General features: G+C 36.7%; 1 protein-coding gene across 2 annotated transcripts in view; it reads right to left on the reverse strand.

Moving 5' to 3' along the window:
- LOC127578834 (tyrosine-protein phosphatase non-receptor type 1-like) overlaps positions 1–17881 on the reverse strand; it is a 63083-nt gene that overhangs the window by 15498 nt on the left and 29704 nt on the right. Inside the window, exons 2-5 of one of the 2 annotated variants that reach the window (XM_052031343.1) lie at positions 9382–9472; positions 5393–5493; positions 2222–2320; positions 633–770 (exon numbers count right to left, since the gene is read on the reverse strand). In XM_052031343.1, coding sequence (XP_051887303.1) covers positions 633–770; positions 2222–2320; positions 5393–5493; positions 9382–9472 — 429 coding nt within the window. Of the gene's footprint in view, positions 1–632; positions 771–2221; positions 2321–5392; positions 5494–9381; positions 9496–17881 lie in introns of both variants that reach the window. The other variant, XM_052031344.1, reaches the window with a different exon arrangement.

Genomic DNA, 17881 nt, shown 5'->3' on the forward strand with positions numbered 1-17881 from the left:
TGATTTAATTGACCACTGAAGACAGGGCCCGTGAAAGTATAGGATAAATTCTACAGTGGAATCAAGATTTTTTTACTTCATTATCCAATTGTGCTAAAGTTTTATCTAGACAAGGTAAAGATGGATATCCCTGAACATATGCAGAGCTTTGGAGCATAAAGCACAGCAAAATGTTGCTTGTGATGGGGGGCCGGCTCCTATAATTCCTTACGTATTATGCACAAAAAGAACTGGATGGCTCATTTATATTGTATTAAGTTATTATGAATTCATGCATTTGATTTCTGTTGAATAGCTCTGACGTACAAAAATATTTGCTCATGATTAATTGCATCTAAAAATCTTATACTTTTCTCCCGTGTTACCTTTGCACATGCTCTTGTATCAGTGAGCACAGGAGCCCCCTTAAATTTGTTGGGTTTGAGGGAGTAAAATTTGAATAAATGAAAGTTTGGACATCTGCAAACAACTTATTTATGAAGGCATATTACAAATGTTTCGTCTAATTTTGGGCATCCTTCCCCTCTATTGAAAGTCTGTAGGGGAAATTACACCAATATGATTGACTGCAAAAAGATCTAAATAATACAAAGTTACAAAAACAATGATTCAAAGTGTGCTGATGCACTTACTGCAAGGTTTTCAACCTCCAACTGTCGTACTGTGTAGTATGATTTTACATCTTCAGAAATCAATGTTAACTTGAACTGAGTGTCTGGAAATATCATGTCCACATCTTCCTTACTTGGCCAGTACTGTGCACATTTTACCTAGAATTTCAAAAAATGTTTGGATAAATTGGCATGACCTAGTGCTAACATTCAAACTTTCTACTCTCCAAAGTGAACCAACACAACAATATATTATGTTTCAAAGCACAGTCTTACTGCCAAACCAGCTCTGAGATTTAATAAATATTTTTATTTCTGGCTAGAAAATATACATTTCAGGAATGATAGAAATAAAACATTTGAATATTTAATGTAGTATTTTTAAAAAAATTTATCAACTTCAAATCACTTAAGCTCTTGATGCAACATCATTTATCCAATCCTTTTCTGAAGTAATAAACTGAAGAAAATAACTGATTACAGATGAAGGAAATTTCTTTAAGTATATAAAAAATAAAAGCTTTGCTTGTCACAGAAGAGTACAGCACTAGAAATGGAATTGTCCAAGAAAAGGGAGACAAACCAACAATAATGCACAATGTTAAGTATTAGTAAGCCATTAATGGCTGTCAGTACTGGAGATCTTGGAAATGGAAAATTTAACAAGTATTTCTGCAATATCCTTGATTTTTAGTTTTGACTACACCAGGACAGAACCAGGACTCCCTTGGTGAGCGAGTCTAGGACTAGAGGGCACAGTCTTAGAATTAGAAGGTATCCATTTAGAACAGAAATGAGAAGAAAGTTCTTTAGCCACAGGGTCGTGGATTTGTGGAATTCGTTGCCAGATACAGCTGTGGAGACCCGATCATTGGAGGTGTTTAAGGAGGAGATTGATAGGTATCTAATTAGTCAAGGTATCAAGGGATATGGGGAAAAGGCCAGAAATTGGGGCGAGATGGCAATAGTTTAGCTCATGGTGAGGCAGCGGAGTAGACTCGATGGGCCAAATGGCCTACTTCTGCTCCTTTGTCTTGTGAAAAGATTGAGATATGGATCTCATACATATTTATTTAGGGTATCAACCACAAAATATACTTCAGATTCACTGGTCCAATATATTAATTTTTAGCCAGGTAGTGTATCTGAATGGGAATAATTAAAAAACCTAAGATTTGCTCATAAATGATGCACTAAAACAAATCAGTAAAAATCAAGATAAATCGTGAAGTGATTTTTGTTTTTAAGTACAGATTTTCACTAGAAAGCTTATTTCTGAAGGAAGTTAGTGTTCAGGCAGCAGAAGATAGATGAATATGACTACATTCAATTATCAAGGCTTTTTAATATCACATGGCCTGGAAAAGCAGCTCTTTTTCTTTACATGACAATAATGATTGAGTAATTATAATCAACCAAGACAGTAGATTAAGTTTCAATTATTTTTAAATTGATGTTTAAATTTACCAGGAACATTGTTTTACAGCATAACAGCATCTTCTTCCATGATGAATGGAAGAGAATTTTATAGCTTACTTTGTCTACAGATTCACCATTTCAACTGTTTCACACAATGCTTTATAAAATGAATGCAGGTATGTTCTACTTACTGATCCCTTTTCAATTAATCTGTTCAGCATGACCACTCCCCTAGACTTTTGCTCCCAAACCATTTCCCAGAAATGGCCACATGTATTTGGAAGAGGTCCCTGTAAAAAGCAACAGATCAATTCTTTTAAAAAAAAACCACAGGCATCCTCTGCTAAAGCAAGATACAAAAAAGTTATCAAAATTTACAAAGCTCTTAACTCACATTTTAAAAACTGATACTTGGAAATGTTAAGATAATAGAAAATGGGGATGGGGTGTAGAAAGTGACAGTGCATGAAAGAAAAGGAAAAGAGCCAATATAAATTCAATTCAGAGAATCCTCGTTAAAATGGGAAGGAATTTACAGAGAATCATAGTACCTCAACATTTTGGAACCCACAATTTTAACTATTTTCATTGACATTTCTTCCATGCAATCGGATAGAATTACCAGAACAGAATGCCTTTGTGGGAGTGGGGGTGAGGATTGGAAGGAGAGGCAGAAAGGTAGTGCAATGAATGTTGTGGAGAAAACTTTAGAGATTACCAATTTTTTTCAAAACTGCATTAAGGATCAATAAATACCTGATGACAATATCAGTTTAGTGGTAGCCCTTTTGCTTCAGAAGTTGCAGGCTGAAACCCCATACTAGCGACTTGGGCATGAAATCCAGACTGAAACCTTAGTGTTGCATTGGCAGAGGTGTTCACTTATGTGAAATGTGAATCTGCCTATATTTTGTCCGTCTGGAAATGTATATCTTTAGACACAATAAGAACTGTGGAGTTCATTCAGTGTCTGTGCCAATACTCAGCCTGCAGACAACAACACTATAACAATCTGGTCATTTATCTGGCATCCAAGGGATGATGCTGTGTGCAAGTTTATTACATTTCTTTGCAATACACTATATGTTTACTCTTGCCAAAAAGTACTTCACTGGCTATAAAGTGCTTTAGAATATTGACTTTGTGAAAGTTTATATAAATAAATGCTATATTTCTTTTAAAAAAGGATTAGAATAAGTTCATGCCATTTTGAAAGTGTATTTAAACAGTGATGAATAATAACTGCAAATTTAGATTCAGCACCCACCCCCAAGCCTAAAGTAGAAATTCGTTAATGTAAAAGTCTACAGAAAACACATCCTTAATTAGCAATTAAATGTTTAACCACACCATTAAAACCATAAAAGCATACAAACTTCAAGTGTCCACTGAACAACTCTTCAGGCAGGCAAAATAAATAATGATGCATGAACATTGCTTCATAATGTCCAACACAATAACATACAACAATCTAGAATAACAATAGTAGATTAAAAACCTTCTTTAAAAAAAGCCTTAAGGGTCAAGATGAAAGTGGGGGTTTAATACTCAGTACTGGCTTTACAATGGGGGGGGGGCGCGACAGTGAGAAGGGGGTTTTGACTCATTGTTGTGTTGATGACTAACACTGGCCATCTTAACATTCTGGCAGCAGATGCTTAACAACCAAATCAGAAAAATTTCTGTACATATTTCCTTCCACAAACTTAGAAATAGATTGCATGAACATTTGGCAGTGTACTTATGAAATATGTTAGAACAAACAGTTGCACAATGAAAACATTATGAAATCAAAATTTTATTTTAGAAATATTTGATTTGTACCTGTAATCTTAGTGGCTATGGATACATCTATGACGAAGATCCTAAATTACAAAGATTCTGAAATGTATCATTTCAAATGTGTAAGAAAACCAAAGGCATAACTTAATGTTAGGCCAAACAACGATAGCTTCTTTATTTATTTATGGCAGCACAAAAGACTGAAATAATTTAATACTTTGTCACTGTACATGGGTATATTTGCTAAAATATATTGTGGGTGCTTTTATAGCTTGAACCTGTAGATGATCCTAACAAATCAAATTTTTTTTGCCTACAGATTCAGTTGCTGTCAAAAAAAGAAAACGGATATTTTGGGCACTTTCAATTCTCTAATTACAAAGTATAGAAGAGAGTATATGCAAACAAGCTTTTTACTTGTGGCAATGTTTAAAGCAAGCTCCATTAAAAAGGTGCATTGGAAACTCCTTCCTTGCTGGAGAAATTGACAAAATTGACTTAAAAGCACTTGGTATAAAGTATTGAGCTAGATCTTACCATTATTTAAATAACTAAATGCAAGCAAGTGGTGGCAAAAGACTGCAGATGCTGTAATCTGGAGCAAAAAAAGCAAGCAGAACAGTTGAGGAAGAGGGATGGTCAATGTTTTAGGTTGAGATCCCACATCAGTACTGAGAATGTAGAGGGAAGATGTAGCAGTGCGGTGGGGGGGGGGGGGGTGGCGGCAGTGAGACAGAGGCCAGTAGGTGATAGGCAGAGCCAGATGGTAGAAGAATGATGAGCAGGTCGAGTGGGGAAGGGAAGGAGGAAGTTAGGGGGAGGCTGATAGGTGATACCAGGTTTGGGAGAGATGATGAGCAGATGGTACCAAGTTGGGGAGGTAAGATAGGAAAGATGAAGGTGGAAGAAACCCAGACAAACAGATAAATGGGTGATGGTCAGATTGAATCAGGTGGGGGGGAGGATAATGTCTCTTGGTAACAAGGGGTGGGGGGGGGGCGGGGGGCTTTGAGAGCAGTCAAGCAGGAAATGAAGGAAATGTGTATGCCAAATGGTATGAGCATTAAATTTTCCAGTTTCAGGTTACCCATATCCCTTTCTCATTCTCATTCATCCACACAGGTTCTCTCTCCCTTCGTTCACCCTTTCCATCCCTACTCCCCACATTATGAAGACTCATCACCCTCTCCCACCTGGTTCTCCCTTAGATCACTTTCCTATCCCCTCTCCCACCTGCCCATCACCCCTCCCTTATTTGATCCCAACCTACCAACCTGTCTCACTCCTCCTTCTCACTTCTATATACTGGTCATCTTCCCTCTACACTCAGTCCTGATGCAGGGTCTCAACCCAAAACATCAATCATCTCTTTGCCTCCACAGATGCTGCTTGAAATTCAAGTCCTGGACAACCATGAACATGTTTCAAGCATTGAAGTCTGATTCACTGGCAAACTGGTAATGGGGAGAGGGAGGGGGCTGGTGTATGTGGTACAGAATTTGTTGGAAATTCCTGCTTTAAAAAACCAAAATGTTTAGAAAATTTATTTTCAACCATATGCTGTTCTTAAAAATGCTCACCTGAGTCAAAATGTAACTTCTTTGAGCCTCTTCCATTTTAATCAAGCTTGCATTGACATAATCATTATCACCCTGCTGCAGCTTAATTCGACTGTGATCGACTTAAAAAAAACAAAAAAAAAGCAGTGAGCATTTACATACATTTTTGGCAACAGAAGCACGCAGGAAGTACCAATCAAACTACTTGTAACAAAAGAAAGAAAGGGTACAACCCTTAAACGGTCTGATACATGTTTACTTTGTTACAAAGCCATTTGTTAGAAACAAGTATTTTACCCAGAACAAGAGGAAGGGACATTCTATAATACTGCTAGACACAAAGCTTGAAATAACTTGTACATTGTAGCGGTTTAGTCACAAGATGCAAAATGAAACAAAAAGCAATTTCCATATAAAATTAAGTAGTCAAATGCTTCATTTATAAATTTGTTTCATTATAAATTGCAATTTTTCTACAGGTCAAGAAACATTCTTAAAGTTAACTGAACATACTGTAATGAAAAAAAAAATCAGCATAGATATGATGAAACTGACTCTTCTCTTTTTAGCCAGTGGGGTGTGGTTTTATGAAGAGAGAAGTACAATATGTATAAATAATAGCAGAAATTTGATAACTGCATTTGAATTTATTTAATTCATTTTGCAGTTTAATTCATAATGTGGCCTACAGATCAAAGTTCCTGCCTTTACCTCAAAATTACAAACTAATTCAATGCTATTCTAACAAAATGAAAATTTAGATCCTGTTAACTTTGATGCTGTTAGGTTAAACATCAGAGTCTGTTTTTGGCCCTGGTCATGATGTTTCATTTTGAGTGACCTTTTGTGCTTGTTGAACTGAACCTTAAGATTAGTTAAATTAACCTTGCATTTGATACATTATTTTTTTTTGTGGCCTGTACTTAAAACCAGAATACAATTACCTGTTGGCTGCAAAAATGAAAGTTACCAACCTAGGAAATGGATGGTAGCAAAATTTCTACAAATCTCAGATTGATGTTCTGTAGCCTGCCTATGAATAATTTTATCTTGCTGCAATAATCAATTCATTATTTAGGTCATCTCTGCCAATCTTATGCACCAATTCTTCATCTGGCTCTTCACCTGGCAATTTGTCACGAGTTATCCCAGTATTTTTTCCTATGTACGCTTTGAACATCTGTCTAGTGTCCTGCTTTCATTCTTTTCTATAATGTTTCCCATTGGCATTCAGGTTCTCACAGCTATTTCTTTACCAAATGTACTCAATTGCTCTTGTCCTCTTCCCCCCGCCCAAGTTGTTTTAAAAAATCCTCAGCAACAACGTAATAAGTGACAACTAACCAGTACCAGGGTTTGAAGCGATTCAAGGACCAGGCCAAGAATGGGTATCTAGGAACCACTAGAACACAAGACAATGTGGAGTGAGGCAAGGAAAAGGGGATCAGGCAGAAGAGGGAGAGTGTCAGTTTGGTGTGAGAGGGTATAGATGGACAGACAAACCCATGAGTGCTAATGTAGGGAGATTTACCACAAGTTGGAATGATCCAAGGATGCAAAAAGGGCCTTACTGTAGGACCCAAGATCACTCTAAACCTAGGGAACTGGATACAACAAGGCTATACATTATTTCACCACAAAAGAAACAGGAAGTGCAAATGCAGTACACTTGGATTTTTAAAATAGATGCAATAAGGCACCTGACAAAAAGTTGTGAAAATAAGGACTGATAGAATTGTGGTAATAATGTCAAGATAAATGGAGTATTTATTTGCTCTAAGAATGACATTTTTTTTATTTTACATGCACTTATTATAAATCAGTGTATTTGTTCACTACTTTGAATATGGGTGGTGTTGGTGCACGGAGGGTGGGTGAAGGGAAAACACAGCCACAAAAAGGACTTTCATATTCTGTGTGGGAACAATGATAGTGGATAACAAAAATTGCAGATATGCATTGTGTTCATCTTTTTGGTAATTGGTGTATTTCATGCAATACAAAGTCAATAAATCTGAAAGATTACCAAACCCTCTTGACACTTGTCAACCAAGGTTGCTTTTAGATACAGTAGTTTCCATATTCTCTCAATTTTTTAAGCATTCATCTCACAACCAGTAGCAGGTAGGACACAACTTCCACTGGCTTAAGACACCACTAAAGTTCTTTCCCCTTGCCACTCTTAAAATCAATCCAATTGCTCAACCTTTTGACAATCTAATCAATTCTCATCTAAGCTTTACATCCAAATGTCATGTCTTTGTTAGACCTGTAGATCTGTCCATGTTCATCCCAACTTAGTCCATCATATGTTCAAAAAAAAAATCTTCTGTTGCCTCCACCTGACAATATCAATGTGCTCACTACCAGCTTCTTGTATTCAACAACATACAAACCAATCTAATTTATTTTTTAAAAAACTGCATCTATCTTGTTCTGCTTACCTCTAACCATGCAAACTCCAGTGTCCTACATTTAAAATCCTCATCAATTGAAAATCTTTCTGATAAAGCTTCTACTCTTCCTTTCAACTTTCTCCTTAGTTTGACATTTATTTGCCACATGTACATTTCTAAAGTGTCTTAAGACTAAAAAGTTTGCAAGTTGTACAGTCACTGAAGTTGGATGCAAGAGAAGGGATTAGATGGCAGAGTCAATTGCATGAGTATTAACTCAGACAAATTAAGCCATGATCTCCTTGCATTTAATACTTGAAACAGGAATACTAACAATAGTTGAATCTGACAGATAATTGGAAAGAAAATTAAACTAGTAATCAGATAGCCTACAGTGTTATCCTGGAAGAATGCATATGCCTGTTAAGAATAACATATGGCAATATAGCTCATGATTAAGACAAATCTTACATTTGATTATTAAGAACTACAGGATTGCCCAACTTCTTGGGAATCAACTCTCAGCTGAGCATAAAAAACGTTATTTTTTTTTGATCACATTCATATGTATAATTCTGGCTGTGTTCCACACAATTTAGACCACGTCCCATTAAAAAAATTCTTGCTTCCAGACCCTTTGGATATCAGTAGAACTGGTGGATTTTTACAACAATCTGGTAGTTTTGTGGTTACCGAGACTAACATTGTGTTAAATTCTATTTCTCTCTTCAAAGATGCTGCCTAACATGCAAAGTCTTTCCAGCATTCTGTGCTTTCTAATTTTAGCTCTTTAAATTCCAGATTTACTTAGTTACGTGAATTCCCTAGCTGCTATGATATGATTTGAACTCGTGTTTCTGTATCAATAGCCCAGAATGAACCATCTTGCATCTAATGATTAAAAAAATACAGCCAGATTGATCACCTTTCACTACATTACCATATTCCACAAACTAAAAGAATTTTAAAATAGGAAATTTACTCATGAATTCCAATCCCTTGACATGCAATCATTTTATCTTCATATTTACAACAGACAGTGCAACTGACCAAATCATTGGTATACATCTGCACTCACTTTCTTGAGAATTTCAGAAATACAAATCTTGGACACGCCTAGTAGAAATTTGTTTACAGTAAGGCTGTGGCCCTAATTATTGCAATGACACTCCATGATTCTAGAGAGCCAATGTTTAATAATGCAAAGCAGGTCAACCATTTTATCTTTTCTCCTAAAAGGACTTTACAATTTAAAAATATCAAAATATTGAGATGTTGACAGATCCCACACAGTTCACATCACATGTACAGTTGCCAAAAGAATAAATATCGGTAACTGAAGATCAAAGTGGTGCAAAATCATGATATTTAGCTCATCATTTTCTCAGCCTCTTCACTTTCCTGAGACTAGAAATACAGGCATGGATAAAACAGGTTTTAAGCCAATAATCAATTGTAACGGTTTGTAGTTAGCACACATCAACATTTATACGTGCATTGTCAATTAACATTTAACTTCATAGACTGGGTCTGCACAATATGCAACCAACGCAGCAGGAAATTAAAATGACACACAGATTTCACAGCAATTATGATTCTGTTCCCTACACTTACATGGACTGACGTCTCTATATCTGTTCCGATTTCTATTTTCTGGAAGCTTGGCTACTTTACAGGGGAAGTCACTGGCTTGATGTCGGATATCCTGGAATCGCAAAATGGGAAATACTGTAAATGAAGCAGGAACATTCCACTGTTATTTTATTCTACCAATGGAAACAGTTCTGATAAAGAGCTTTGACCTGAAGATTAACTATTTTTCTTTCCACACATGCTGCTGGACTACTGAGTATTTTCAACATTTGCTGGTTTTTAATGCCAGCATATTGTTCTAGTCAGAAAACAGTCAAAAGAAAACTGACAAAATGCTGCCAAAGAAAATTTAGAATATTGCCTACACCTTGTTTGCATTGTCAATCATATCCAGGGAATCTCTTTCCTCACAATTCCCATCACTGTTACTGGCATTTTATCGAGCAGATTGTAGTAGACTAGAAAATCCACTGCTCAAAACATTGGTGTCTCAGGATCTGGAGTTTCTAGGTACAAGATGTAACAGTACTATTCTATATTAGCAATGACGATTAATATCAAGTGTCAAAGCCAAGGAATATTGTTGTTTATTACAGTGGCAGGCATGGTAGTGTAGCGGTTAGCGTAACACTTTACAATGCCAGTGACCCGGGTTCAATTCTGGCTGCTGTCTGCAAGGAGTTTGTATGTTCTCCCCGTGTCTGCATGGGTTTCCTCCGGGTGCTCCGGTTTCCTCTCACATTCCCAAAGACGTACGGGTTAGGAAGTTGTAGGCATGCTATGTTGGCACTGGAAGCGTGGCAACACTTACGGGCTACCCCCAGAACACTCTATGCAGAAGATGCATTTCACTGTGTGTTTCAATGTACATGTGACTAATAAAGATATCTTATTTCAAATTAAAAGCAACAAATTTAATTCTTTACAAAGAATGTTTTTCCTTGCAGTTCTTAGTAAAACAGTTTGCCTCTCTACATGCTTATTGTACGAGATCACCAAGGAATTTCTTCTTCCATCACTGTATTCAATCTTTGGCAACAGATACACTTTCCATTGCCCAAGATTCCTTTCTGCTATTTACAAAAAAATCACTTCAAAAATTTATAAATGAAAACCAATGAATAATCTTAATGGTCATAGAGTGAATTAGAATGAAGTGCAATTTTAATTAATTGTGAAAGTCGGGAATTTAGTCAGCATATGAATTTAGTGCAAAGAGAGAAGGTACTATTTCGCTGTGCTTTCAATATTTCTATTAATATGCTATTAATATTAATTAAATATTTAATTAATATTAATGTGCTATTAATATTTCAATATTAATGGCTAAAAGTATTTAAATTCTAGTAGTAACTTGATGCATCTTAGGAACCAGATATAGAGTCTCTGAGCTCAAGTCATAGCTGCAGTCATTATGGTGCATCAGGGAGGGGAGCAGTTACTCTGATTCAAGCAGCAGTCACTCTGATTCAAGCAGCAGTCAGGTAGTGACCTGGATTTGGGAGCAGACAGGGACAGAATGATGTTACTGAGAGTTAGGGAGGTTTGGAAACCCTGACAGGTGGGAGCCTCAGGCATTGACTTTGTTGATTAGGCAAGAATTATTTGATGACTGCTTGGATGTGACATGAATGAGTGGGTGGGGGGGGGGGGAAGGGGCACACACATTAGAGCACAGAAGAACACAGTAGTGATAAGGGAAAATACAGTTGGGGGCACTGATATGGTTCTCTATGCCTGCAAATTGGGAAACACCACTATGGTTAAATTTTGGGGTTGGTGAGTGGGGGCACAAGGGGAGAAGAATATTCAAATATTGTGAATAGTCCTAGGAACCAATGGAACATAGGAACCAAATAATCACATAGGAACCAATGTTATAGATGGAACTATGATCTATTAAGAGACTGAGGTTCTAAGGATCAAAATAAACACAGAACCAGATGGCAAATAATCTTGAGAATGTTTTAAGAGCTATGCACAAATGTAGTATGATAAATATGGGAATTAAATACTTGACACTTAGAAAGCACAAAATGAAAAAGGAGTAGTTTAAGCAAACACTAGTAATAAAAGATTACAAAAAGTGGTAAGGAATAATCTTGGCACAAGAGGACAGGAAGTACAATCAGTTTGGGTGGAGATGAGAGAAAATAAGAGACAAAAATAACAGTTGGAGTACTTTACAAGTTCTCTAATAATAGCAACATTATTGGAGAGAAAATTAAGAAAAGCTAACAGCAAAAAAAGGTGGTAATGTAATAGTTGTGGAGGAATTTAATCTTCATGGAGACTCAGCAAGTCAAATTATCCAAGTTTGGAAGACAGGTTCAGGATAGTTTTCATGAATAATGTATCATCAAGCCAGAGGAATTTTTGAGCTTATCTGGTGTTTTGAGATAATGAAAAATCTTATAGCCATTCAAGATAAAGATCAGTTACAAGATAAAGTCTTGATCGTAAATAAATACAATTATGTAGGAGGTGCGCTGGTGATTAGGAAATGAGATGAAAATGTTTCCAGTAGATAAACAATGGCAAGCATTTAAAGAAATATCTCAGCTTTTCCAACAAATGAACATTTCATGGAAAAATATAAACTCCATGAGGAAAGTGATTCAAACATGGTGGACTAGGAGGATTAGTAGAGTATTACATAAATAGAAGAGCCTTATAAAAATGCCAAAAAGATCAGCAAGCATGAGGATTAGGAATTTTAAGGAAGTAGCAACAAATGACTAAAAAAATTCATAAAGGAGACATGTTACAGTAAATTAGCAAGACAAAGATCTTAATTGCTTCTACAACTATGTAAAAAGAGTAGCAAAAATAAATGCAATTCCCATAAGAGATAATAACGCAAGAAATTATGGGGGGGGGGGGGTTAGGGAGAGGGGCAGAAAGGAATTTCCAAGGCATTAAAAAGAGTTTGTAAATGCCTTCACTGTAGAAGATAATAAATGTAAATAAAGTTGGAGGGGACCAAAAGTCTGAGAGTGAAGAACTTAAGTAATCATTGAAAAAAAACATGAGAAATTAGAGGGGGACTAAATCCAGACAAGTTCAGATTTGGTAGAGCAAACAGTATGACTGTTTTTAAAATCCATCGGACATGGGACCATGGCGATAGACTATTGCATTGAACCACTGCAAATGAAATGGCTCACTGCCACTGGGCAATAATCCTGGAACGCACCATCTAACAGTATTATGGATCTATGAAGGAATGGCATCTTATTTCCACAGGACAGGACAGCCATTTACAGGATTTGATTAGAAATGTTCCAAATCTGACTGAACCACAAGAACAATTTGCACATATCAATGCATGGAAGTGACTACCTTCATAAGATCAAGCTTTTCAAAGACAACATCTGTGCAACTCAAACATCTACAGCATGCTGGAGCTCTGATGTCAAATAAATGACAGGTTCTGTTCTATACTGTCAGTAGCAGTTGTCTTATGTGGAGAAAGACTAAACAGAGGCCAGCACTTCCTCTGAAGAGAATAGAACAATTAAGAATTACCAGTGCCAATACCAAAAAAAAACTTCCCCACACAAAACTATACCTGAATTGATAAAAGCCTTCTACCTAGCCCCGATGTTATGTGACCTACAGACAGGAGAGGAATTCCTTTTCATTACAGTCACCTTAAAGATGCTATTTCTTTTAAATCTCCAGATTGAGTGTAATCTTCATGAAATGATCAATGAACTTTATTCAACAACTCTAACAAATGTTCATACATATTAATTCAACTTGCTACAGTAGACTAAAACAATTACCTCATTGAAGCTTGCATTAGCACTAGATAGAACAAAAATAAAGTGAGCTCCAATGTATTACCATGGAACATCCTGTAGAATGCTGCCAGGATAGCCTTTTATTTGTGCAAATTCTATTTAGTTGTTCATACAGGCTTTTCTAAGAAACATAATAGCCCTTGCCAGAAATGTGGTTAACAAAAGTGGCCAAATGTCACTCCTTTAGCTAATAGATCAAGTTAGAATCATACAAAGTTAATGAAGTCTTAGACATTTTGGATTACATAAAGTTAAACACATCAACTAACTGATCCGTTAAGTTCAGATGTTTAACTGTATTCCTTTGAGTATGTAAGATAATTTATTTGCATAATTTAATACAAATGGTTAACTCCTTACATTTTAAGCATCAGGCACCTGCATTATTCTCAGCAGTGTAAATATTATAGTTTTCATACCACAAGCTAATTCAGCAGCTGCTTGCTAGGTTCATAAGTCAATAACAGTGTACAAATTTTGCTCACACTGGATTCTAATTTACAATATCTAATATTTAAAAAGGGTTTTTCCCTGCAAAGGAGCATGTAGTTCTCAAAACTAAAACAACTATCAGTATTCAATACTGGAGATACCAAAAATTCCCAGGTAAGCTCATTTAAAAAAAGTCTGAGGCTCTAAAACTCATTCCTATGCATCTGTAATACATTATGTGCAAAACTTAACGTTGGCTTTGTTAGAAACAAATTGCACAGCTCACATCATTACACAGCAGAAAACAAAATGTCCATAGGCATCAAATGTGCCTGTGTGAAGAGAATTCCTGCTGTAGAGTTTAGTTTAGAACAGTGCAGCACAGGAAGTGTCTTCGGTCCATGATTTTGTGTTAACAAGAGCGAGAAAAAGTGCATTCATAAAAACAGAATACATTCTGTTGCTATTCAACTGCTGGGCAAATATCACCTCAATGAATTTGGTGACATGAAATAAATTATACTGCCTGAAAGATTCTTTTAGGAATTTATATTCATTTTGAACCTACATTTTAAACTTACATTTCTGGACAGGAAGTTGCTACAATATGTCAATGGAAGTTATCAATCTTCAAACCTTATTTTTAAGTTCAGGAGGAGATAATTATACTCCCTCTTGGTCATTGCCAGACACTGTGCATTCAGATCATGTGAGTGTTATCTAGGTTTGCAGTATGCACAGATGGACAGCTTATTTCCAGAGCAGTTCCAATTGAGCACAACACAGTGGAGTCTATGAATAACTAACTCCTCTCAGATTTGAGAAAGGGAAGATATTTGTTGGAAGATTATTGATGAAAGAACTGAACATGGCTGGGTCAAATATGCCTCCCAGAAGAACTGTTGGTGTTAAGGAACAGCAATGACAACCACCCTTCTTTAAACCATACACAACTATACTTGATCAAATGCAACTTTGTCCTCAATGGATTGTGATTGTGGGCATATTAATATATGGACTACAATTTGGAGAATTTGATTCCTAGTTCCTGTGTGTAAATTGTAGATTATTTCATCTGAGACACTATATTTTAAGTTTGACTCATGATTCCAATTGGAAAATCAGCCATTTATGTTAGTGGTGGTGATCATGGCGTAAAGGAAGGAGTGAAAGAGGCTGGTGAATTTGGAAAATGCAAAGGCAGGCAAAATAGAAAAACAGTGGACATGTAGTGGTAATTATACGGGGGAGGGGGAGGGATTTCACTGCTATAGAGCTTACACTAGTGCAAACTAGGTCAATTTCACAGTAACTGGTGCAATTCTATAAGAGATACTTGGTCCACCCAGTTTTTATTACAATAATTATAATAGCTGTTAAGTAGTTAAATTGTTGCTAAATAGCCTAAAATAAGATAAGAGTTTAATCTGCACTTCACAGCAGATTCCATGCTACAACTGTATTACAGAAATCTGAATTAACCTCTGTTGCTAATCAGGCAATTTCTTTTAAAATTAATGGCCTCTCATTAAATCTTCCATAACAGAGGAAAGAAGATTTATCAATTTACCTCATCAAAACCTTTAATATTCTCTACTCCAATGCTAAATTTCTTTTTCAAAATTAGCTATTCCAGTCTCTGAAGGTTAGTGCAGTGGTTATAATGACTGGACAAGTAGTCTAGAGACGAGTTCAAATGCTACTGTACTGGAAAATTAAAACACAAATAACGAAAGTAAACAGTTCACTGACTACTTATAAAAATCCAACAGAATCACTGAAGACTTTTAGGGAAGGAAACTTACAATCCTGATCTGGTATAGTCTACAAGTGATTCCAGTCCCATGGCTCGTGTCATTAAAAGCTGTTCGGGTTTGAGCCTCATCTCTTATTGGAATCTGTGGATTTTCTTTCAGTCCTATTCAGGTTCCCTATCTCCAGTTACCGATTACTATATTGGTGCTGCTTCCTGCTCTTGCCCAGATCTGGAAAATTTCATCTCCTTTACTGCCAATTTCTACCCTCCTCTCACACTATGGTCCATCTCAAACTTTTCTCCACCCTTGCACAACTTCCATCTCCATTACAGATGACTAGCTAGTTACCAATATTGACTGAGAGTCAAGGCTCCTATGGTTACATAATGTTCCACACCATTTTCTGTAAGGACTCCATTCCAGCTTTCCCTAATAGTGCTTCTGGTAAGCTTTTTCTCCCCTTCAACCATCAATTCCATTCCAAAGTCAATAAGACAATCAACCATGGCCATTTTGTCCACTTCTGCTCTCAACGCTACCCTCTCTCTCAGATCCAGGAGAGGGTGTTCAGACTTCATCCTCACATTCAATGGATCATCCTCTAATTTCCAACATGATACCTCCTGCATTCTAAAGGAATTGATCCCTTCAGAATACTCTGGATTACTCTTCCATCTCTACCAATACAAACTCCCCACACAGATGGAGTTGCACTACCTGCCCTTTTACCTCCTTTCTTCCCACCATCCAGCACCCAAAACATACTTCTCAGCCGAAGCAGTAATTTACTTACACTTTTTTTTAAAAAAGAAAAAGTAGTATGCTGCAATTCAATACTCAGTATGTGGTACCGTACACATCCTGAGGCTAAATAAAGAATGAGTGACCACTTTCTGGAACACGTCCATTCAAACCACAAGCATGAGCCAAGCTTACAATCATCACTTGAATTCCCTGTCCTACTTCTCCTCCAATAAGGGCAAAACATCTTCCAACATTGCCTTCTGAACAATAATTTCCTAGAATTTAGTTTTCTCTTGCAATTCCAGATATCTTTCTGCTTCCTCTTTTTATATCTCCATCATAATAGTTTCTTGCTTGTCCCATTAGCATCATCTTTCACCCTACACTATTCCCCTCTTGCTATTTAATACTTCCTCTCTTCCAGCTAATAACAGACCCCTGTTGCTCTCTCCACCCATCTTCATTTTTGTCAGATCTGACAAAAGAGTCAATGGCCCCAAATATTAACTCGCTCTTACTCCACAGATGCTGCCTGTCAACAAATATATTCCACAGGTACTACCTCCCAATATTCATTAGTGCAACCATTTATTCCCATCTGCTTCATAAATTGACCAGGATTCCTCTTAAGTGCACCCAAACTATTTCCTTGGATTACCACTGAATCCAACATGGGGTTTTGAAGTTTACGTAAGGGATCGCACATGATTTCACTTCAGTTCCCAGAAAATATCTCATCCATTCACTGAATGATGTAACAGGCTGGACAACGCCTCCTTACCTGATATCTTGCAGGTTCCTATTTTGTGTGCTGAATGGACGGGATCATGCACAGACCCGACTGCCTTCACCATCCAGGCACACCTGGATTCACTCCTCATCTCACTGGCCCTCCACACAAATTTGGACGCGCAGAAGTCACAGCAACAATTAGGCCTGCAGCATGTACAGGGGCTGCCACCAACAAGGCACATACCCGAGGGTAAAGAATGATTGGGCAGAGTCTTCAACTAAGGGCAAACCTGTCAATACTTTAAATAAAAAAACAAACTGAAATCAAGGCTGAAAGCTATCAGCTCAATTGGCCATCTTCAGCCAAAAAGATTCACCATATCTCATATATATAAAAAAAAACTTAGAATCTCATTTGGCTCTGAAAGCATTTTTCCTATCTGCACTATTTGTAAGGATCTGGATATTTGTACTATCCTGTTTAGGTTATATTCCTATTCTATCCTTCCCCAAAATCTATCATTTCACACTTGCAGCAAATGACATTTGCTAATTGCCAAACTGGTGCACACATCTACAACCCTCAGAGCAGCAAAATCAAACTTGAACTGCACAACCAAAAATGCTTCCTTAAAATATATAATTGTGGTTTACCCCAGTGTGCACATGCTGTATATCAAATTTTATACCTTTCAATTTACTTATTTATAGAATACGAACTGACAAATACATTTCAGAATATGTTATTCTTCAACTTTCCTTTTCCTCAATTAAAAGTCCAGTCCTTTTGTTCTTAAAAATACAGATCAACTGGCTACCAATATTTAAAAATGTTTACTTGCAAGACAGTGTAAACACAGCAGGTTGGGTCTAACAAGCTTCATGCAGAGGAAACTAAACCTATTTTGATGGTTCAAAAATATTTTGTTACTGGTAGAACAGGATAGTAGTGCAATTTGCCACAAATAACTTATTAAAAGTTCTGTATGTTACAAATTTTACAGCTGTGCAGTATCTAAAAAAGTACGGAAATACATTCGAGGTGTTTCT

This window comes from Pristis pectinata, chromosome 16, assembly GCF_009764475.1.
Source record: "Pristis pectinata isolate sPriPec2 chromosome 16, sPriPec2.1.pri, whole genome shotgun sequence".
Classification (NCBI taxonomy): Eukaryota; Metazoa; Chordata; class Chondrichthyes; order Rhinopristiformes; family Pristidae; genus Pristis; species Pristis pectinata.